Source organism: Nilaparvata lugens, chromosome 2, assembly GCF_014356525.2.
Source record: "Nilaparvata lugens isolate BPH chromosome 2, ASM1435652v1, whole genome shotgun sequence".
Taxonomy (NCBI): Eukaryota; Metazoa; Arthropoda; class Insecta; order Hemiptera; family Delphacidae; genus Nilaparvata; species Nilaparvata lugens.
The window spans coordinates 70,222,239-70,247,049 of NC_052505.1; the positions used below are offsets into that span (position 1 = coordinate 70,222,239).

A 24,811-nucleotide genomic window follows, 5' to 3' on the forward strand; every position below is an offset into this window, starting at 1 on the left:
ATCGATTAAATAAAGGTAGAGGGGTGTGAATTAAATGACTCATGCGTAATTGGATAGATTTGGATAATTTGAATAGAGACTCTCTCTCCCTTTCTTACGAGTCTCCTGCTGTGGATGAAATGAATCACGACGTTTCAAAATCTGGAAAACAAATTGGGCATCTTCAAACTCTTGAAAGTGCCAAACATTATTGGCTAGCCTAACTGATTGATCTAAGGCATTGATGAAAGTTCAGTCTGCTTCCACTGTGTCTGTTCGTGGGTTTGAATCCCGCCAAAGTCAATGGCTGTTTGATCATCTATCTATTCCCTCACGTACATGCATTAGCTTATGTGGGTATCATCCATCAAAAAGAGAAAAAAACAAAGTTTATAATATCTGGTTGAATTCCTGAATATATATAAACATGAAATTTTATCCATTGAATACACATTTATTTACACACCTAACATATTGTTTCATTCATGATTATCAAGTTCATGGGTGAAAATTATGGTATATTCATTTATCATGTTTAAACGTCATCAATATGATTCAAGACTTTCTCTTTATGTCTTCTTTGAAGAACAACAATCCCAAGTCATTCAAAGTGTAAGAGAATTTTCTTTCAATGGCTTCTCGAAAGTCAGTTATTATCTTATTGAGAATGGTGTGATTGTAGTGTGTTTCCAGCAAAACTGTGTAGTCGAGAAGGTTGTAAGTGAAATCGGGAGTCTTCTTGGGGGCTGGCTGTTCAATTCCTGTTGTTGTGTACTGGTGTCCACCAGCTCCCTTCAGTTCATGGCAAGTGTTGCATGCTGGTGATGTAGTGTTAGTTGACACACATTTCCAGAATGACAATGATGTAGTGGATTTTTTCACTTGTACACAAATCATTCCAATGCCATCCATTCCACGATCTCCAGTTTCTCCTCTTTTTCCTCGAACACCCAAGCTGCCATTTTGATTTCGCCATGTAATTTGTGATGGGTCACCCAATTCAATCAGCTGTAGATCTCCTGGTAGACCTCCCAATCCAGATTCTCCTCCAAAACCTCCCGCTCCTCCTCCACCTCCACAATCACCATCTTCAGTAACTACCTTAACTGATGCATCAATATAAGTACAACTACCAAAGTGACACAAAGTGTATAATCTGAAAATAGTAGATACAGAATCGGAAGATAAACTTGTATTGATATCATCAGTCTCCACTCCTCCATCAAATGTATAAATAGTATTGTAGAGTCCCAATTTCAATTTTTCTTGTGCATCTCTCCCAGCAAGACCTCTTTCTCCTTTTAAACCATCTGCCCCCGGCCCCCCTTTGCCACCATTCAACTCAATCAGCAGACTTTCACCATTCACAAACTGCAAGCCAATTCCAAAAAAGTTTCCTCCATTCCCCCCTGGCTGTCCTGGTCTTCCATGTTTGCTTTTGTCCACATAAAGTTTATCACCAGAATGTTGTGATCCAGTCTGACCACTGAGCACTAACCTCCTTTGTCCAATCACTTCCCATTTCGGGGCTGCTACAAACACATTAATTCCTTTAAAAGAATCTGCAGTGTCCTCATCCAGGTATACTGTATCAACAGCTAGAAGTGCAACTTCTTTCACAGTGATGTTGTTGCAGTGAGATTGAACTAGATCTTCAGAATTTATCTCTGCAAAAGAAATTTGAAAACCTTTAACTACTAATCTCCCATTCCCATCACATGAAATATTACTTGGGTTCAGTAAGGTGTTTGTGATACTTTCAAGCTCTGCCCTTTTTTTATTGTTACCTTGTGCAGCAACAAATTGTTTCAAATTTCCTTCCCCAGTAATGTTTACAAATAGATCCATCAATTCATTTGTCGCTATAAAACCCTCACGGAAAATCATCGAATGTATATTCGTCTTCTTTTTCTGCATATTGTGGCTTCCCAGTCCGCTGATGAAGGTGTTGAGTGATCTGTACCATTGCAGTTCATCCTCTGTAGATTCTCTCACTTGTTTAATGGGGAGTGTCCATGATGATGAGCTGAACATCAAGTCTGTATCAATGAATTTCATCAGCATTTCCTCATATTTATCAAGTACATTTATCTGTTCGTTGTAGTTAATTGGTGATGATATGTTCTGTTCAGAAATGAAACCATTAATCTTCTCAAGGAAATCATTGTAGTTTTTTGTCTCATCAAGGTTTTGTGATAAATGTCTTAAAGAATTGGAAAATGATTCCAAGTCTGACAACACCCGATGAAAACTTGTGTAGTTGTGAATCTTTCTGGTTAGTAATTTATTCAGTTTGAAAGACAGTTCATTGATTTGCTGTTTGAAGTTGTCACTTGTCAGTTTCAAAAGGCAATCCAAGTAAACTTTTGCTTCATTGGATAGTGTGAAGTCGAAGTCATTGTTGTTCACCTCAACAGCATCCAAGTTCATGATAGTTTTTGTGAGGGATTCCTTGTTCTTGTCAAGCAATGGCATGTTCATAAGGGGCCCAGCTTTGTATGGACGACGAAAGACACCGATTCTAGATGCTTTTCCATTCTCATCTCGGGTTTGAAGACTTTGTAGCAGCTTTATCACTTTCTGATAGAAATCACGCTTACTTTTTCCAATTTTCTGGTTCAACTTTCCAGCTAGAGATGTTTCAGTGTGATTCAAGTAATCCATGATGCTCTCAATTTGCATTTCTTCTGTTATCAATTCAGGTATTGCACCATCATCATCACCTGCCATTTTGTAAACGAAAGGTATTTTAGTTGCAATAAGAACAATGTGATCTTTATATCTCTCAATATCCACTAAGAAATCATTGAAATGTCTAAGAGTGTCAATGAAATTGTCCTTGGATACTCCATACTGTAGAGATGCATGTTTTTCAAGGAGTAGAATCTTGACCTTCTTGAATTTGCTGGTCACCGACTTCATGACGTCCATCGAGACAATTTCATGTGCTGAGCTCCTGGAGTCATGGAAACCTGGTGAATCACAAAACGATATGGTTGGATTATAGTTGACAAGTTCAGGATAGAGTGTGAAAGACTCAGTTGCCGATGTTCCAATTCTCTCTCCATCTTCAATAATGTATTCGCCGGTGTCTGACCTCACCTTTTTTGACTGCAGTTTGGGATTCCCGGTCAGAAATTGAACCACACTGGTTTTGCCACTGCCAGCTTTGCCCAGCACCAGTATGGTTTCATCAGCTGCTGACAAATTCTTCTGCTCCTGTGCAACTTTTTTGCCATCACTTAGCATTTTTGTGATCAGAGAAATTTGCTCCTGAATGTAGCCTGACTCAGCTGGGCAATCCAAGTATTGCGTGAGGCCTTTTCCTTTGTCCTGCATACAGAAAAAGATTTATTGGTAAAATGAATACATATTTTCTCATCCATTTATAATCTTCAACAGAAGAAACAAGTCAGAATCCGTACATGTTGCAAATGCATAATGTTATTTCATCATGTAGGTTTCAATTACAATACTCAACGAAAGACACAATAGGCTCAAGCTCAAAATTGTAACTCATACACCTAACAGTCCAAATCTAAATGTGAGTATGTGAGACATTTCAGTTCAGTTCTTCAAAAGAGCCATCAACACACTAAAATACAAAAGAACAAAACAACTTATTTTTTAAAAATCTGGTGTGGTGCACTCACACAACTTTCCTTGCCGTTATGAGAATTGATCACCTGACGCTAGTGTTCTCGCGCATCTCAAGTCTACTTATAAACAGAGATCTGAGCCAGCTGGTGACAGGACAATCTCTCCATAGTGAATGATTTAATAGAATCAACAGTTGCCAACAGTTTGCAATTGGATAATCACATTTTCTCGAATTTCGAGCTTATATTCAATTTGAGGTGAAAATGTTGCTGAACATAAATTGTAGAGATTTTCATGCTCAATGTTTTCCACTCAAAATTTTTTGTTTAAACTGTATCTGAAACCAAACTTTGCATAGTTGGGGCGGATCTCCTGAGATTTTTAAAGATATGGGACTTGCAGCAGTTAATAGAGCTTATCAATAAATATTTTAGGTATGAATTTCATAAAAATCGTTGGAGCCGTTTTCAAGAAAATTGCGAAAAACCCTGTTTTTGACAATATTTTCTCCATTTTAGCCGCCATAATCAAATTTTGAATTGCATTTGATCGAAGTTGCTCGTGTCGGATCCTTATATTGTAGGACGTTAAGTTCCAAATTTCAAGTCATTCCGTTGAATGGGAGATGAGATATCATGTACACAGACGCACATACACTCATACACACACACATACACACACACACACACACACACACACACACACACACACCACACACACACACACACACACACACACACCACACACACACACACATACACACATACAGACCAATACCCAAAGACCACTTTTTTGGACTCAGGGGACCTTGAAACGTATAGAAATTTAGAAATTGAGGTACCTTAATTTTTTTCGGAAAGCAAAACTTCCCTTACCTATGGTAATAGGGCAAGGGAAGTAAAAAATGATCGAAAACTGGGAAAAAAAAGATATTGGGTTATTGCCACAATATTAATTGGAATATTTGCAGAAGTCATCCGGAAAGAATACCCCTGACAGATCTGGGAAAATAAGAAAGAGATGAGATAGTGAAATTCAATTCAAACTACCTGCATTTCTTATGAAGAATATCAATGCTTCTGTGACATTTTGAAGTGGGTCTCATTAAAAGCAATATTCATTTTTCAAGTATGCTCATTATTTCATTATGTGACATCCATTAATTTACGTACAAAATGTTTAAATGTTTAAATGTTTAAATGTTTAAATGTTTAAATGTTTAAATGTTTAAATGTTTAAATGTTTAAATGTTTAAATGTTTAAATGTTTAAATGTTTAAATGTTTAAATGTTTAAATGTTTAAATGTTTAAATGTTTAAATGTTTAAATGTTAAATGTTTAAATGTTAATGTTTAAATGTTTAAATGTTTAAATGTTTAAATGTTTAAATGTTTAAATGTTTAAATGTTTAAATGTTTAAAATGTTTGAATGTTTAAATGTTTAAATGTTTAAATGTTTAAATGTTAAATGTTTAAATGTTTAAATGTTTAATGTTTAAATGTTTAAATGTTTAAATGTTTAAATGTTTAATGTTTAAATGTTTAAATGTTGGGGCCGATTCTATCTTCTGTTTATAAGTGATCTACCATGTCTCGAGAATAATACAATAGCAACATTTGCCGACGACACAGTAATATTAGCTATAGATGACAAGATTGAAAGTGCCACAGCAAAACTTCAAGGATCTCTTGGAAAAATTGGAGACTGGACAACAAAATGGAAGATTAAAATCAATGAAGCGAAATCAGCTCATATCAATTTCACCTACAAGATGGCGAAACCCATACCAATAACCATTAACAATCAAATAGTACCATTTTCCAATGATGCCAGGTACCTAGGTATGACTTTAGATGCAAAGCTTCGCTGGAAGGTCCATGTTAAGAAGAAGAGAGAAGAGCTGAGAATAAAATACAAGAGACTCTGGTGGCTGATTGGAAGGAACTCCATCCTGTCAATTCCAAACAAAGTACTCCTGTATAAGCAGATTCTAAAGCCAGTATGGATGTATGGTAAACAACTTTCAGGGTGTACCAAAGACAGTAATATCAAACTCAGACAACGCTTCCAAAACAAGGTGCTGAGAAACATTGCTGATGCTCCTTGGTACGTCAGAAACAGCTACCTTCACAGAGACCTGCAAGTCGACCTGGTATGCAGCGAAATCCAGAGGCATGCAGAGAAACACGAGGCTCGACTCCACCAACACGACAACATCGAAGCAATCCAGCTGCTGGTAAATGAAGGATTGGTGTAGAGGCTGAAAAGGAAGAAGCCATTTGAACTGGTCTAGTGCCGATTCAAGTGTCTTGTGTCCAGTGAAAAGCAGAGCAGTTGAAATGAGTGAAACCCACCTGTGTAGTACAGTCATAAGCAGTGTACTAATAATATTAGAATTTGAATAGGAGACCCTATGGAGGATTCTCTTGTATGAAGTAGTATTCATTAGTATTATAGGACAGAAAAAAGTTGCTCATTAGTCCCTAGACTAGATAGCAATGTATCGTTGAATATATATGAAAAAAGACGGAAGAAACAAGTCAGAATTCGTACATGTTGCAAATGCATAATGTTATTTTATCATGTAGGTTTCAATTACAATACTCAACGAAAGACACAATAGGCTCAAGCTCAAAATTGTAACTCATACACCTAACAGTCCAAATCTAAATGTGGGTATGTGAGACATTCCAGTTCAGTTTTCAAAAGAGCCATCAACACACTAAAATACAAAAGCAACAAAACAACTTATTTTCTAAAAAATGATCAAAAACTGGGAGGAAATTGATATTGGGTTATTGCCACCATATCAATCGGAACATTTGCAAAAGTCATTCGGAAAGAATCCCCCTGACAGATTTTGGAAAATAAGGATAGGGAAATTCAATCCAAACTACATGCATTTCTTATGAAGAATATCAATGCTTCTGTGACATTTTGAAGTGAGTCTCATTAAAAGCAATTTTCATTTTTCAAGAGTATGCTCATTATTCCATTATGTGACATCCATTAATTTACGTACAGTCACTGGCGTTGAAAGTTCTGAGGGTATAATTATTGTATTTGTATCCTATCCTATACCATTAAACGAGCAACTTCTGTTTATATGTTTAGATGTTTGGATGTTTAGATGTCTCATTTAAGTTTCATCCCTGGGAAAACTCGCTCAATCCTTTTAATGATGATTATCATTCATCCTTGGAAAAACAGCTGATAATAATTATTTCGTCGTCTGTTGGTGATGGAATTGAGTGAGCGAGTTCATGTGTGTGAGACTGTGTCAAAATGATGACTCAGCTGTTGAACTTTTGAAATCATTCAATCAGGCACTTAGTGCCGGTTGCAAAAAAGCCGGGTTATTTTCAATCCTGATTAATTCCAGTAGATTCATCTTTTTGAAATGGTCTTCTCTGATTTGGTTCACGTGAAGTTAATCAGGATCAAATTTTAACCGGCTCTTGTGCAACTGGGCCTTTGTGAGGGAAATTTTTGCATTCCCCTTAGAATTGATCTCAATTTACTGTGATTAGATAGAACATTTCTGAATGTTATTATAATTTCTTCTTTCGTAATAATTTATTTATGCTTTTGTATCCAGAGCGAAGCTCGGTCCCCGATATTACTACTATTAAACGAGCAATTTATGTTTAGATGTTTTCATGTTTATATTTGGTATCAGGGCACCGATTTATCATTTATTTATTGACTTTTGATGAACCGAAAACAATTCTTTAAAATGATTGGCGAAGTACTAACAGGCACAGCCCAAAACTGTTTCTTCCCCGAATTTTGATTTATACACTATAAAAAGTCCAGAAAGTAGGTTATGTTCCATACTCTTGAATTCAGGTTCAATTTTCTGTTCAAACATTTGAAAACAATTTCTAATTTAGATTATTTACAAACAAAATTAAATAACAAAATAACAATCACTAATCACTTAAAATTGTCAAATAATGATCAACTTTGAAAATTATGATATACTGTAGTTTAGGAGGATTATCATGCCATGTCAACAAATCAGATTATGTTTTCAAGTCGATTAAATTGTCTAGCTCGATAACATTTCTCGCTGATTGATTATGATTACACAGCTGGAAATAATTCTGTCTCTCTCCCACACAGGCAAACGCATCCTCTGTTACCGAGAAACGACGAAATTATCATCTGTTTTTCCAAGGATGAATTATTGTCCTTTTCATGTCCTTCAGCGAGTTTTCCCAGGGATGAGACCTAGTGCAATCGAATTATTATATCATAAACCTACTATGTTCCAAATTTCGTGAAAATCGTTTAGAGCCGTTTACGAGATCCGTTGAACATAAATAACCATATAATATCCAGATAACCAGATATGGAAAAAGCCAGATACATACAGAAAATTGCTTGCTTAATAATATAGGATATTTGTATGTGACCGGATCTCGAAAAAGGCACTAACGATTCTCACGAAATTTGAAGCAAAGTAGGTTTATGATATGAAAACTCGATTGCACTAGGTCTTAACCCTGGGATAACTCGCTGAAGGACATTAAGAGGATAGATACGTCCTTGGAAAAACATTTGGAAATTTTGTCGTCTGTCAATACCGTAATGGAACTGAGTGAACGAGTGAGTGCATGTGTGGGATCATTCAGCTGATCTCACGAGAAAAACTTATTTTCGTTTATTTCTCTTTTTTTTGGAAAACATGTTTACTTCAGAAAGTCCAAAATAGTAACTAGATGCTGTTAGTGTAGAATAGTACATAGTATATTAACACATATTGTAGCAAACATAGTATATCATTCTAAATAGAATTCATAGAATATCTATTTGTAATTGAAGATGAGTTTGTTTTTTGAAATGTGAATAAATTGTTATTTTGATGAGTGATAGTAGCTTAACCTAGATTTTAATTTGTACTGTTGTATAAATTTGAAAAGGGACAGTTTTGGGCATAAAGCTGGGTTTACACCAAAGTTATTAACAAACAAAATGTTGATGACATAATCCTTAAGCTGGGTTTACACCATAGTTATTAAAAAAATGTTGATAACATAATCCTTAAGCTGGGTTTACACCAAAGTTATTAGCAAAATGTTAATAACTTAATCCTTATAGATGCTATTAGATTGAAAATAACTTATCATACACATGATGAGCATATGTGTTTGTCAAGTTCCGTTTAATCTAATAGAATCTATAACGATTAATAACATTTATAATTTAAGTTATTAGCATTTTGTTAATAACTTTGGTGTAAACGCAGCTTTATAGATTCTATTAGATTGAACATAACTTATCATTCACATGATGAGCACAATAATTGTTTGTCAAGTTCCGTTTAATCTAACAGAATCTATAAGGATTAAGTTATTAACATTTGTTAACAGCTTAGGTGTAAACGCAGCTAAAGCCTGTTGTACTTCCTCATATAACTGTAAAAATAATTGTACCACTAAGAAAATGAATAAATAAATATAAATTATAAATTCAATTCCTCGTTACAAATTTTCTATGCTTTTACACTCCAGAGCAAAGCTCGGTACCCCGATATTTATTATAATTATTTGAAATTCTCCATTGGTTCATTGTTATTGTTTGTTCATTTCATGCTCAGCTGCTGTCAAACAGCTGTTTTCTGATTGAAGCCTTTCGCCGATGACACAACATGCATGACGAGCATGAGTGTTCACACACACTTATGTTCAACACACTTTTGTCCTGTTGTTAGTGGTCACCATAGTGGCGTATTTGTCTCATCGCATAGTCGTCTTTTTAGCTCCAGAATGTTCGTGGGTACTAGGCGCAACAAACTAAGACCCGGTTGCACAGAAGGCGGTTGAATTTCAACGGTGATTAATTTCGCTAACTCACTTACAATAATGGCTCTAGTCTATTGCGTATTAAATTTACTATTATACTTGGGAAAAGGCCTGAATTAATATAGTGCTCGGCACACTCCCCCTCCTTCCGGTGTGAAACCCGCAAAAGGAAATCTAATCAGATATGTTACCATAGAGGCATTCTGTATGATTTGGAGAGTCGAATTTCTGGATTGATAGTAGGATCCAATTTGAAGCGGGCCCTCTTCAAAAGAAATCTCTTTAATCATTCCGAAATTCAGCAAAATGTATAAATAATTGAGATTTGTGGCAAGAGTCTTTAAAACTGAGGCAAGAGTCAGGACAAAACAATATGGGCGTGTCCACTTTTTAAGTAGGTACTAAAGACGGACCGAGTATAATAATCTTGAATACTTCAATCACTTTATTGAGTCCCTGGTTATTTTCTTGGCAAAATCTAACAAGGGAAAACGTTTAAAAGACATCATAGTTTTAATTGTGTTACTATTGTGTTGCTATGTTACTCTGCTGTTGTAAAATATGAAGCACATTGATTATAATAGTAAAGGATGAAACTTTTTTACTCTGCTGAATGTATTGAAATCTAACTATCATTACTATAGAGTTGAGAGTGCAACATATTTTTAACAATATAAAGCAATTCAATAGGCAATACTATTCTACATAGACTACGATTCAAAGATAACAATGGTTGAAACTGCAACGCTAGCGAGCCATCGGAGAGCAATGACACCTGCTTGATGTACATTCCGTAGTTATGAAAATTTTCTATCCATTATTGTATTCCAGCAGAAATCTCTATCACTGAATTGTATTAAAGTGAACTAAACGGAATCAGTTGAACTGAATACACCAATGATAAGTTATAATTGCATTAATCATGGAAGGTAAACTAATAAAAAATAGGGATATCAACAAAATCATATGAATATAAAGCGAATAGAATATAAAATATGAGGCCTTAGACATTATTCTCATTATTTTATGAATGAGAATATATTTTATCTATAAGTACTAACTCCTAACTATGTGAATGTATAATTCTTAACTATGAATGGATGAGTATTAAGCTATTGAAAATGGGTATAGTATAGGATATTATGATAAATCGTCTTATGCTAAATAACTTATTATTATTAGAGACATCACATACATACATTGCTACATAGGATATTATGACTGTTGATAACTTCAAAAATTGATAATCACCCGATTTGCCAAACAATCAATTATCTACTACCGTGAGAAAACTGTACAATCATTTCATTTACCGCGAGTATGCAGCCGTGCATGAAATAAAATTAAACCTAATTCACCTACCTAAATATATATTTTATATTACGAAGTTAATAACATAATTTAATGACTAATCTAGTTGCGCAAGTTATTTACATTCCGGAATTTCTTCTATATACATTATATTGTCACGTAACAAAATCTTTGACTAATAAACCCTTCATGAACCCGTAATGAATCCTTCTAACAAATACGGTAAATATCTTTATCACAACTCCTTCTCTCTTTTCTCCTTCTCATTCATTAGGAATCATCTCGTTGAGTGTATAGAGACAAGGCTATAGAGTGGCGCCATACTCACAAAAACTTATCCAATTATAACTCACGACAAAAAATCTTGCCTTCAATAGACTGATCTGTATCCTGGTCGGATCTTTTTTCAACATAACTCAGTGTGATTTTGCATTCTACATCATGAGAAAAACACTTTTCATTATAATATTCTAGTAGGAAACCTCTACCACAGAACGCTAGTCAAAACAAAACTATGATATCGGGTGCCAGGCTTTAATCTACAATAATAATTCTGAATTTCGCTTCTCACTAGAGTATTGTCATTTTCTCACTGCCTACAACTTCAACTAGATAAATTGACTCGACAGCGATCATGGTTATTTATCTCAAACTCAAAGTACGTGACATTTTCTCAAAACACTGGAAGCATAGGCTACTATACACTATTACTGATTTACAAGTGCACTGACATTTCCAACCTTACTGGAGCCTCACATATTATTTCTCACAATAAACTTCATATCCAACTAGTTTCAATTACTCTACTAGATCTCAAAACATCCCAACTTATTCACATGGAAAACTTGATTGCAATTTTACTATTCATCATTAAAAAAATTTATCATTTCATTAAAGATTTTCCTATTTTTTTTTATTTATTAATACTTTTTGACTACTTATCTCAAAAGGGTCCTACTACTGTTATTACCTCATTTAATTTTCCCAACAAAAATTCTATTCCCTTTTTGACACGAATTTTCCCACATATTTCTACTTTCATATCCCCATTTAAATTTTTAATCAACCTTTCAACTCTCAACTACAGAATAATTTAAACTCATGCTTAAGTCAAGAGATTTTTCCCTTTTCATTTCAAATTCAACTAGAAGAATTTCACTGTTAATTTTATTTTAATTTAACCCGTTCAGTACTGTTCCAATATTTATTTCTACTTTCACTGATAACCATTTTAACATTACCTAGGTACTCGAAAAAGTTTCTCTGTTATTTTATTTGTATACCTTAACTAATCACTTTAAATATTCATTGTCTAAAACTTTCAATTTTCGTTACCATACCAAATTTCTAAGCAACTTTAAACTCAATAATACCCCCTTTTTTTTACTAATTATTACTTGTGGTTTTGCGGCTGACTTTCCTACCAAACATTAACGAACCTTTTGACTGGGCTTCCCTAAACTGCCTTATTCTGATTGCTTTCCTTAGAATCACTACGAAGACTCACTAAATATTCTAGATTTCGGTTTACGTTATTCTACTGACGAGCCCCATAACTCTCGAATGGACCAGACCGTTTACTAGATACAAAAAAATCTTAGCTCACACCATCTTCGGTGCCTTTCGCTAAAATTAAACAATTCCACCGTACAAATTTGCAAGGTTAGTCACAGCTAAATTCCTTGATTTGTTACATGGACAACTATCGGGCAGTGCTCCGTTCTCTCTGGACACGGACCTACACTCGCGCCGATTACCTAAATTCAACAACAACACACACAGGCAGGACATCCCCTTGTCCTCCTCTAAATCTTGAGTCTCAACTAAACAAACAAAAAAATTCCCCAGAGTCTACAGGAAACGTCATCAACACAACGGATCTTTACACTATCACTACGCATGCCTACCGCAAAAATCACACCCTAAAAAAAATATCTCTAATAATAAACTGATTCACCTTTTCGAGAATAAACATTACTGATAAAGGGACTTAACAACCTCAACTCAATCAACTTATTCTTATACAAATTCCCAAGGATTTGATCATTGTTTCAACTTTAATCTACAATATTTTTATCTAATTATTTAGTTTAAACATCTCAAGGCCAAAACTACTCATCAACTTTTCAAAACTACATATCAACAATAACTAATAAACAGTTCCTATTTATTCTCTAATTACCTTCGATCTACCTAAACTTATCAAAAAAATTTCCTATTTTCCTCAAACATTCTCCCATAATAATTTCCGCATTTTCCTAATTTCATTGAGTTGACTTTTAAAATCTCAATATTCACTTTCACTACTACTATACTATGATGATACTCAAGTACCCGATGCGTGAGACCAGAATACGTACGTTGACATTACAATAATTTCTATCATCATTCACGGAATTATCGAATACAAAAAATTTATTCAGCACTTAGAATCAGTTGTTTTTCACCTATGCTAATTTCTTCTACCAATTTTTATTCTACCGTTAAACCTTTAATTTCTCAATAATCAATTTCAATATTAAGTTTTAGAATACTTTCAACTTAAGTTTCCTGACTTTATCTTCAAGCACTTCAAAATATTTTCACTTTAATGGATTTACTGAACTGAATAACATTCCTATTTCATCTACAATTATTTAAACTTCAGAAAAATTGGAGTAGCAACTATAAATATTATTCAATCAACTCCAAACACAAAATCCTGACCGTCAACTCGTTCACAGCATGAATTTTCAATTATAGACTCAGAAAAATTGATCTAGTATGATTAGAGTAAGTTATGAAAAATTTAATTTTTTAGAAAATTTGAATTCCAGAGATTTAAATATCTCTAGACAGCAGAGTCGGCGCAGTTGTGTGCCTGCACTCTTTAAAAGCTGATAAAGAAGATAATTTTGAATAAAATTTAGAATTTAGAAATAGGCAGACACATCTAGAAAATACCTGAGTCTATACCTAATTCATGCAGGTGAACGGGCTAGAGTCAAGAAAACTTCAATTATCTTGCCATGCCTGATTTACTAGGTTTCTACTATAAACTAACATACACTTTGAATAATTAAAAAAATACAACAACTTCAATAAACATTGGCAACTAAAATCGAACAACAAAACAACATTTCATGTTACTTTGTTGACATTCTTCATCTGATTCGGGGGCGCATTACTATCCCCTTTTAGATAGCAATACGTCACAAAACCAAACAATATCAGTCATAAAATAACAAGTTAATTTCAACATAAAATTACTCAAGAAAGAAAAGCCCGTTGAACCCAAGTTTCGTCGATAGTAACCCATATAACCCATTTCATAATAATTTTGAATCCCCCTTTTGATTGACATTCTCGAATGAATCTTTGTTTCACTACACTGCACTTTCGTTGGTCTGTTAATTGGTTAAATGTTAAATGTTTAAATGTTTAAATGTTTAAATGTTAAATGTTTAAATGTTTAAATGTTAAATGTTTAAATGTTTAAATTTTTAAATGTTTAAATTTTTAAATGTTTTAAATGATTAAATGTTTAATGTTTAAATGTTTAAATGTTAAATGTTTAAATGTTTAAATGTTAAATGTTTAATTTTAAATGTTTAAATGTTAAATGTTTAAATGTTTAAATGTTTAAATGTTTTAAATGTTTAAATGTGTAAATGTTTAAATGTTTAAATGTTTAATTGTTTAAATTTTTAAATGTTTAAATGTTTAATGTTCAAATGTTTAAATGTTTAAATGTTTAAATGTTTTAAATGTTTAAATGTCTAATGTTTAAATGTTTAAATGTTAAATGTTTAAATGTTTAAATGTTTAAATGTCTGAATGTTTAAATGTTTAAATGTCTAAATGTTTAAATGTTTAATTGTTTAAATGTTTAAATGTTCAAATGTTTAAATGTTTAGTGTTTAAATGTTTAAATGTTTAAATGTTTAAATGTTTAAATGTTAAATGTTTAAATGTTTAAATGTTAAATGTTTAAATGTTTAAATGTTTAAATGTTTAAATGTTTAAATGTTTAAATGTTTAAATGTTTAAATGTTTAAATGTTTAAATGTTTAAATGTTTAAATGTTTAATTTTAAATGTTTAAATGTTTAAATGTTTAAATGTTTAAATGTTTAAATGTTTAAATGTTTAAATGTTTAAATGTTTTAAATGATTAAATGTTTAAATGTTTAAATGTTTAAATGTGTAAATGTTTAAATGTTTAAATGTTTAAATGTTTAAATGTTTAAATGTTTAAATGTTAAATGTTTAAATGTTTAAATGTTAAATGTTTAAATGTTTAAATGTTTAATGTTAAATGTTTAAATGTCTAATGTTTAAATGTTTAAATTTAAATGTTTAAATGTTTAAATGTTTAAATGTCTGAATGTTTAATGTTTAAATGTCTAAATGTCTAAATGTTTAAATGTTTAAATGTTTAAATTTTTAAATGTTTAAATGTTTAAATGTTTAAATGTTAAATGTTTAAATGTTTAAATGTTTAATGTTTAAATGTTTAAATGTTTAAATGTTTAAATGTTTAAATGTTTAAATTTTAAATGTTTAAATGTTTAAATGTTTAAATGTTTAAATGTTTAAATGTTTAAATGTTTAAATGTTTAAATGTTTAAATGTTAAATGTTAAATGTTTAAATGTTTAAAGTTTAAATGTTTAAATGTTTAAATGTTAAAATGTTTGAATGTTTAAATGTTTAAATGTTTAAATGTTTAAATGTTTAATGTTTAAATGTTTAAATGTTTAAATGTTTAAATGTTTGAATGTTTAAATGTTTAAATGTTTAAATTTTTAAATGTTAAATGTTTAAATGTTTAAATGTTTAAATGTTTAATGTTTAAATGTTTAAATGTTTAAATGTTTAATGTTTAAATGTTTAAATGTTCAAATGTTTAAATGTTTAAATGTTTAAATGTTTAATGTTTAAATGTTTAAATGTTTAAATGTTTAATGTTTAAATGTTTAAATGTTTAAATGTTTAAATGTTTAAATGTTTAAATGTTTAAATGTTTAAATGTTTAAATGTTTAAATGTTTAAATGTTTAAATGTTTAAATGTCTAAATGTTTAAATGTTTAAATGTCTAAATGTTTAAATGTTTAAATGTTTAAATGTTTAAATGTTAAATGTTTAAATGTTTAAATGTTTAAATGTTTAAATGTTTAAATGTTTAAATGTTTAAATGTTAATGTTTAAATGTTTAATGTTTAAATGTTTAAATGTCTAATTTTTAAATGTTTAAATGTCTAAATGTTTAAATGTTTAAATGTTTAATGTTTAAATGTTTAAATGTTCATATGTTTTTATGTTGCGAATTTACGGCGAAACGCGGTAATAGATTTCATGAAATTTGACAGGTATGTTCCTTTTCAAATTGCGCGTCGACGTATATACAAGGTTTCTGGAAAATTTGCATTTGAAGGGTAATATAAAAGGAAAAAGGATTTTCCCTCATACGTCAATATGAGAGTAAAAATCAGACTATAGAATTATTCATAATAAATCAGCTGTCCAGTTGACTATAAATTGCATGCCATGACGCATGCTATTCAATATCTCAATGTAACTTGGTGAAAAATCAACAGCTGTGTAGACTATAAATTGCATGCCTCATCGTATGCCTCACTGAATGCAATTTCTATGCACTATTATGAATAGAATGCTGTTAACCCTGTTGTCAATGTCTGCAGTAGCAGAAGTCTTCGGGGTGATTTGCAGCATTTATTTGAGATTTTCGTTAAATAATAATTATATATCAATTAGCATTTGAATGAATGCATTCTCTATTCAATTTCATCTGTAACTGGTTGGCTGCCATGGCTTCGTACAAAATGAGCGCTGCTAGCCAGAGATTGTCAGTTTGGTGTAAGGGTAAGCATTCCTGACTAGCAATTGGGAGGTACCGGGTTCGATTCCCTGGCTGGCAACTAATTTTTGGATAGTAGTTTTCATCGAATATCCATCTAGCTGTTAACCCTGTTGTCAATGTCTGCAGTAGCAGAAGTCTTTGGGGTGATTTCCAGCATTTATTTGAGATTTTCGTTAAATAATAATTATCTCGGGAACTGTTGGGAATACCACAAAATTCCACTGAACAAAAAGTGTAGAGAATTATTAATCAAGCTTCATTTTTGAATAGTTATTTCAGTCGGTTGAACGCAATGTTCTCTAGATATGAGCGTGGAAGCAAAACGCTGCAAAATGCAACTTTTAAACCACCCTCATCCCCTTAGCACATGAGTTAGGAATGGGAACTTTTGATATGTTCTCCTCCTAGCTAGTCTTAACAAAGCTGCAAAGTCGAAAATTTTGTTTAAAAGATTCCCTACAAATTCCTTTGTCAATTGGTCTATTGTTGCAAAAATTGAGATTTCACACTCAACACTAAAGATGCTACAAACGGTATAAGGGAATTCGTAAAAGTGTGAAATTATACATAAAATTGAAGAGAATTTAATGCCTTATGAGTTTATAATCAGTATGGAATTTTCCCGTCGACTTTTAAAAAGTTATAAGAGCAAAAATAGGAAAAAATTGGTGGCAAATGTGTTTTTTCCAAAAATGCCACACCTTCAAGAGCGGATATCTCGAAAACCAGTGGAGATTTGAAAAAAAAGTTGTGGAATGGATATTGTGGGAAATAATGTAAGCTTTAATTTGTTATTTGACAGTCAAGTCCTTAGGACATCGTCTTTGAGTTTTATGCGAGAAACCAAAAAATGGTACCTTTAAACCACTCTCACCCCCTTAGCACTAGGGGTAGGGTTGGGGACTTTTGAAATGTTTACCTCCTTAATACCCTCAACAAAACTATGGGGTCAAAAATTGTCTTCTCAACTTTTCCCCCTATACCCTTTTTTGAGCATTCATTGCCTGGACTATTATTTGACAATTAAATCTTGTGTAAGCATGATCTGATCATGGTGTATCAGTGTGGATGTGCTTATTGTTTGGGACGTCGTTCAGTTATAATGTTATTTATTCTATTGGTAAAATTTTTGTTCATTATTTGTTATTATATTCTTTAATTTTCATAAATTTTGAATTCCCAATTTGTTTTATTTTTAATTTTTTCATAAGTATTTGTATTTTTCCTTTTTGAATTATGTGTTATTTTTGTTGTTTGTATTATTTATTATCTCATAAGTTTGTTATTTTTTTTTTCATTCCTATCTGTACAATTTTTTTTGTTAAGGAGACATTTTTGGGGAAACCCGTTGTCTCCATTGTGAATAAATAAATAAATGAACTATTGATTGCATGCAATTAATAACTAAAATAACATAGTGTTGTCTCTCGAATTTTCTCTGCTTTGCACTTGGGCTGTCCTGATGCCTGTCTTGAAGGAGATAAGCTTCTGATGTTAGTATTTTTGATACACCAACCCCAACAGCCATTAGCCGTTTTCACACCGATATCTCGCCGAACGACATACAGACAGGATTTACTCTGATGGACAGTATAAGAGGAGGCTGCGGTTTATAACTGCGCGAGGTCTACTGTTCACAGAACTACTAGTAATAATTATTTCGTCGTCTGTTGGTGATGGAAGTGAGTGAGCGAGTTCATGTGTGTGGGACTGTGTCAAAATTATGGCTCAGTTGTTGAACTTTATTTGTAATCATTCAATCAGACACTTAGTGCCGGTTGCAAAAAAGCCGGGCTATTTTCAATCCTGATTAATTCCAGGAGATTCATCTTTTTGAAATGGTCTTCTCCGATTTGGTTCACGTGAAGTTAATCAGGATTAAAATTTAACCGGCTTTTGTACAACTGGGCCTTTGTGAGGGAAATTTTTGCATTCCTCTTAGAATTGATCTCAATTTACTGTTCAAACATTTGAAAACAATTTCTAATTTAGATTATTTACAAACAAAATTAAATAACAAAATAACAATCACTAATCACTTAAAATTGTCAAATAATGATCAACTTTGAAAATTATGATATACTGTAGTTTAGGAGGATTATCATGCCATGTCAACAAATCAGATTATGTTTTCAAGTCGATTAAATTGTCTAGCTCGATAACATTTCTCGCTGATTGATTATGATTACACAGCTGGAAATAATTCTGTCTCTCTCCCACACAGGCAAACGCATCCTCTGTTACCGAGAAACGACGAAATTATCATCTGTTTTTCCAAGGATGAATTATTGTCCTTTTCATGTCCTTCAGCGAGTTTTCCCAGGGATGAGACCTAGTGCAATCGAATTTTTATATCATAAACCTACTATGTTCCAAATTTCGTGAAAATCGTTTAGAGCCGTTTACGAGATCCGTTGAACATAAATAACCATATAAATATCCAGATAACCAGATATGGAAAAAGCCAGATACATACAGAAAATTGCTTGCTTAATAATATAGGATATTTGTATGTGACCGGATCTCGAAAAAGGCACTAACGATTCTCACGAAATTTGAAGCAAAGTAGGTTTATGATATGAAAACTCGATTGCACTAGGTCTTAACCCTGGGATAACTCGCTGAAGGACATTAAGAGGATAGATACGTCCTTGGAAAAACATTTGGAAATTTTGTCGTCTGTCAATACCGTAATGGAACTGAGTGAACGAGTGAGTGCATGTGTGGGATCATTCAGCTGATCTCACGAGAAAAACTTATTTTCGTTTATTTCTCTTTTTTTTGGAAAACATGTTTACTTCAGAAAGTCCAAAATAGTAACTAGATGCTGTTAGTGTAGAATAGTACATAGTATATTAACACATATTGTAGCAAACATAGTATATCATTCTAAATAGAATTCATAGAATATCTATTTGTAATTGAAGATGAGTTTGTTTTTTGAAATGTGAATAAATTGTTATTTTGATGAGTGATAGTAGCTTAACCTAGATTTTAATTTGTACTGTTGTATAAATTTGAAAAGGGACAGTTTTGGGCATAAAGCTGGGTTTACACCAAAGTTATTAACAAACAAAATGTTGATGACATAATCCTTAAGCTGGGTTTACACCATAGTTATTAAAAAAATGTTGATAACATAATCCTTAAGCTGGGTTTACACCAAAGTTATTAGCAAAATGTTAATAACTTAATCCTTATAGATGCTATTAGATTGAAAATAACTTATCATACACATGATGAGCATATGTGTTTGTCAAGTTCCGTTTAATCTAATAGAATCTATAACGATTAATAACATTTATAATTTAAGTTATTAGCATTTTGTTAATAACTTTGGTGTAAACGCAGCTTTATAGATTCTATTAGATTGAACATAACTTATCATTCACATGATGAGCACAATAATTGTTTGTCAAGTTCCGTTTAATCTAACAGAATCTATAAGGATTAAGTTATTAACATTTGTTAACAGCTTAGGTGTAAACGCAGCTAAAGCCTGTTGTACTTCCTCATATAACTGTAAAAATAATTGTACCACTAAGAAAATGAATAAATAAATATAAATTATAAATTCAATTCCTCGTTACAAATTTTCTATGCTTTTACACTCCAGAGCAAAGCTCGGTACCCCGATATTTATTATAATTATTTGAAATTCTCCATTGGTTCATTGTTATTGTTTGCTCATTTCATGCTCAGCTGCTGTCAAACAGCTGTTTTCTGATTGAAGCCTTTCGCCGATGACACAACATGCATGACGAGCATGAGTGTTCACACACACTTATGTTCAACACACTTTTGTCCTGTTGTTAGTGGTCACCATAGTGGCGTATTTGTCTCATCGCATAGTCGTCTTTTTAGCTCCAGAATGTTCGTGGGTACTAGGCGCAACAAACTAAGACCCGGTTGCACAGAAGGCGGTTGAATTTCAACGGTGATTAATTTCACTATAATCAATAAGAGAAGGCCTTTATGATAAGACGGCTTCTCTGATTGGTTCTCGTGGAATTAATCACGATAAAAAATTTAACTGGCTTTTGTGCAACCGGCACTTTGTATACCTGTGCCGTTATTGTTTCTTTTCTATCGTGTTTATTTCTTTGTTCTATGTTTTTCAAATTATAAATGTCATCTTACATAAATGTGATGCATTAATGTACAAGAGAGCATTGTATGTCTGTTTTGAAAATATTGATTGGTTTAAAATAAACAATAATGACAAGCGCACATACTGCTATTGCGCAACAGGCGATCAGCTTGTAATCATATAGCGCACCTCTCGCGTTTAAGCGTTTTCAATACAAATTCTTAAGTATGAATCAAGTTATAACTATAAATAGCTAAACTTACCATAATTTATCAACTTACATCAATTATTGTGTGAGAAACTTCATGCTCTTTCAATTCTTCAGGTAATTCTTCAATTCTGGTCTCCAATGGAGAAACAGCAGCGGAGGCTGAAGACCTGTAACAAATAATAGTCTTATCTCCCCTGACTATTAAATTGAATGTTATAAACACTAAAATCAAACCCACAAGATCTGTCCCATCAGGGCAGTTTCGGAGGGGCAAAAAGAAAACCCCAAGAGACCGGAGATGGGTGAAACTCCAGACATGTAGGTCAAGAGGCTAAGTGAAGGGTGACCAGATGCCCTAGTGGCAATTTGGCGACCCCTCTTCCAGCGGAAGTACCTACAAAAAAGCCAGGAGTGGAACTCATGTAGGTCACGAGTTTGTGGGTGGAGAGACCAAGACTCACCACTGCTCAAAGAAGGGCGGCCATTCAGGCAAAACTTCTTGGGAGAGGTGAGGCTTTTGACCCTTCAGAGTTTCGGAGGGACAAAAACAAAAACCCAAGAGACCAGAGATGGTTGAAACTCCAGGCACAAGTGTGGGTCAAGAGGCTGAGTCGAGGGTGGCCGGGCGCCGGGCGCCCTAGAGGCAGTTTGGCGTTCCCTCTCTCAGCGGAAGAACCTACAAAAAGACCAAGAGCGGAACTCACATAGGTCACGAGTTTTGGGTGGAGAGACCAAACCTCACCACTGCTCAAAGAAGGGCGGCCATTCAGGCAAAACTTCTTGGGAGAGGTGAGGCTTTTGACGCTGCGAAGTTTTGGAGGGGCAAAAGAAAAAAACCCAAGAGACTAGAGATGGGTGAAACTCCAGGCACAAATGTGGGTCAAGAGGCTGAGTCAAGGGTGGCCGGGTGCCCTAGAGGGAACTTGGCCACCCCATCCTCAGCGGAAGGACCTTCAAAGAAGGCTACCAAGAAGTGACTGCCAAGCATATCATACTGGATTTCAACAAGCAACCAGGTGATGAATGGGATGTTAGTATAGGGAAAAACTCCTGGATCTTGGAAACAACACAGGTATTGGTTTGCCCAACTAACATACTACTTGGGAACTCAATAAGCTTCGGTTGACGTGTGGGGCTCTTTGAACCTTTGGACTCTTTAATCCGTCTTTTCAAAAACAATAAACAAATAATGATAAGATTTCAACTTTTATACATACCATGCAAGTAAAAATGTTTAATACTTTACATATTATTAGATATGTCTTGTTTGGTAAAATATTTTTTTCACAATTTGAGTGCGAGTAGTAGGGGGAGTACACAATATTCATTCAATTCTTATTTCCCCAAACACGGCACACAATATTGTCCAATCCTGGTGACGAATTCCCTGCTTAGTGAGGATATTTGACCTTAAGAATTACGTAATATACTCAAGGAAATGCCTAGTGAAACTGCTAATATGGAATGAAAAAACAAAACAAAAATGTCAAGATTTGTAACAATAACGCTCTGTATTAGTGTGAACAAAAATAACGTTAATAATTGAGATGGCATACAGGCCATACAGGACTATATACAATATAGTCGACTCTGAAACCTATTGTTCTGATCATTATATTTTATATTGAGTTTGAAAATTTTGTACTAAGAATTGAAAATTCAAAGTCCCTGAAATTTTTTTGATGCAACCTTTTGAGTCCAAATGTTAGAATATAGAATAATCAATATTATAAAATTTTCTATACAATCTTCAATCTTAGGTCTTAGATTTTATCATAATTCTATGAATTCTGTCATAAAAATAGTAGAATTGATGGGTTTAAAATCTGGGTTGTGTCAATCATATTAGAATAAATGTTTTTTGAAGTTTTCTATTCAAAACCAATATCGATGTCAATATCCCTCTCAATTGCCAGAAGGGCCAATAATGACAATGATGACAACCTTTCTTGGCCAATTGTGTTTTCTAGTGTAAGTTTTTAACCTACGAAGACATGAAAACGATCTTTCACAGGAAGTTTTGTTCATTGGGATTGTAAAAATAATATAACTGGTACTGTTCACAGCATGAAAGCTATTATTTTGTTCATTATATTGAGATGCTTCTGAGACAAGACAAGAAATAAAGAATCAAGATTGTGCCAAGTTTTTAACCGGTGAATTATTTTTTTCACTTATTGTGTGTTCTCTCACACTGGAAAATCAAAATTTGATATTACAGATATGTTACTTAACTCACAAATTTAGATAGAGGACCTAAAGTCTCACGCCACCCTTAATGAGGCATTTTATGCTTCCCTAGAGATGATTTTTCATTCAGTGCTAGAAAGAAAAGTAACTGCACTGATTTTAGAGTGCAAGGTACCTGAGATAATGATTTCCATTCTTTCAAATTTCATACAATTCATTTTTGTAGAAACGATTTTTTTGAGGAGATTCTCCAAATGAAGGTTGTATAAATCATACCATGTCATGACAAAATAATTTATTTATTTTTCCATCGATATTGACATATTGGATTATTAAGAGGATTTATGATAATATGAAATAATAGGGTGAATGAATAAACTATTAATAATATTAAAATATTTTGATAAAATGAATCCTACCGTTCACTCCCTATAAAAAGTAGCAGAAAAATGATGTGAACTCGTACTGTATACATTGCTCCACAACAGTTGAAACCAGAATGGTTATATATTATGTGAATGATAATGAATAGTGAACAATAAATATTAGCGGCGAGTTATCATCAATAGAACGCAAATAAAAACAAAGAATAATATGAATTGATATCTTTGACCAATTTTTCATCGTAAATGAGTCAGGGGTCAACTTTGATACTTTTATTGTTGTCTATGAAGACTCCTCTACTCATAGAGATAGTCTAATCTTTCATCCGGACTAAAAGCTGATCTCTTAAATTTGGATCAAACCATGATGCCAACACAAAATTAGCCCATATAATAAAAGCAAATTTCTTATTAACAGTTTTGAGGCCGTTCTTGAGTCGGCCTTCAGCCTGGTTCTTCAGCCGAACAGGAGGACAAAGATATAAAATATTATGAATATTGTCTTTTTTTATGTTGGTCTCATGGTTTGGGGCTGACAGATCCGACCATGTATATATATTTTCTCTCTACTTTTAGTCCAGAGGGAAAATTTTGAACGACAACTTTTGAACCCGCAGTTCTGTTCAGGGTAGTAAGGAGGCAAACGTATAAAAAGTCCCCACCCCTACCCCTTGTACTAAGAGGGTGGGGGTGGTTGAAAGATACCATTTTTGGTTACTCGCATATAACACGAAAAGTATGTATCTCACGGACATAACTGTTATATACAAAATTGAAGCTTATACAATTGCCTGCAATATTCATTTTTTCAACATTTTCTATATCTTCTCTAGTTTTCGAGATATCCGCTCTTAAAGGTGTGACATTTTTGGAAAACACGTTTGCCTCCAATTTTTTTACTTTCCTTGCCCTACTACCATAGGTAAGGAAAGTATTGCTTTCCAAAAAAATTAAGGTACCCCAATTTCAAGTTTTCTATACGTTTCAAGGTCCCCTGAGTCCAAAAACATGATTTTTGGGTATTGGTCTGTGAGTGTGTATGTGTGTGTGCGTGTATGTGTGTATGTCTGTGAACACGATAGCTCTATTCCTAATTAACCGATTGACTTGAAATTTCAAACTCAAGGTCCTTATACCATGAGGACCCGACAATAAGAAATTCAATAAAATTCAATTCAAGATGGCGGAAAAAATGGCGGATAATTACTAAAAAACCATGTTTTTCACGTTTTCTCGAAAATGGCTCTAACGATTTTCTTCAAATTCATACCATAGATAGCTATTTATAAGCCCTATCAACTGAAATGAGTCTCATTTCAGGGAAAATTTCAGGAACTCCGTATTATTATTGAGAAAAATGGCGGATAATGACTAAAA

General features: G+C 33.0%; 2 protein-coding genes across 3 annotated transcripts in view; one reads left to right on the forward strand and one right to left on the reverse strand.

Moving 5' to 3' along the window:
* LOC111048858 overlaps positions 1-24,811 on the forward strand; it is a 118,687-nt gene that overhangs the window by 19,045 nt on the left and 74,831 nt on the right. The gene's annotated exons all lie outside the window — the stretch shown is intronic.
* Positions 411-23,595, reverse strand: LOC111048857. The gene is made up of 3 exons (XM_022334836.2): positions 23,471-23,595; positions 20,932-21,028; positions 411-3,312 (listed from the first exon to the last, which is right to left on the reverse strand). The coding sequence occupies exons 1-3, from the start codon at positions 23,524-23,526 to the stop codon at positions 535-537; spliced, it is 2,931 nt and encodes a 976-aa protein (XP_022190528.2). The 5' UTR covers positions 23,527-23,595; the 3' UTR covers positions 411-534.

Bases quoted from the DNA above. Each gene is read 5' to 3' on its own strand.
- LOC111048857 (XM_022334836.2), bottom strand. From the start codon at position 23,526: ATGTATACAGTACGAGTTCACATCATTTTTCTGCTACTTTTTATAGGG. The intron at 21,029-23,470 runs GTAGGATTCATT...TATTTGTTACAG, and splicing joins CTTTTTATAGGGAGTGAACG to GTCTTCAGCCTCCGCTGCTG. The intron at 3,313-20,931 runs GTAAGTTGATAA...TTCTGTATGCAG, and splicing joins TTTCTCACACAATAATTGAT to GACAAAGGAAAAGGCCTCAC.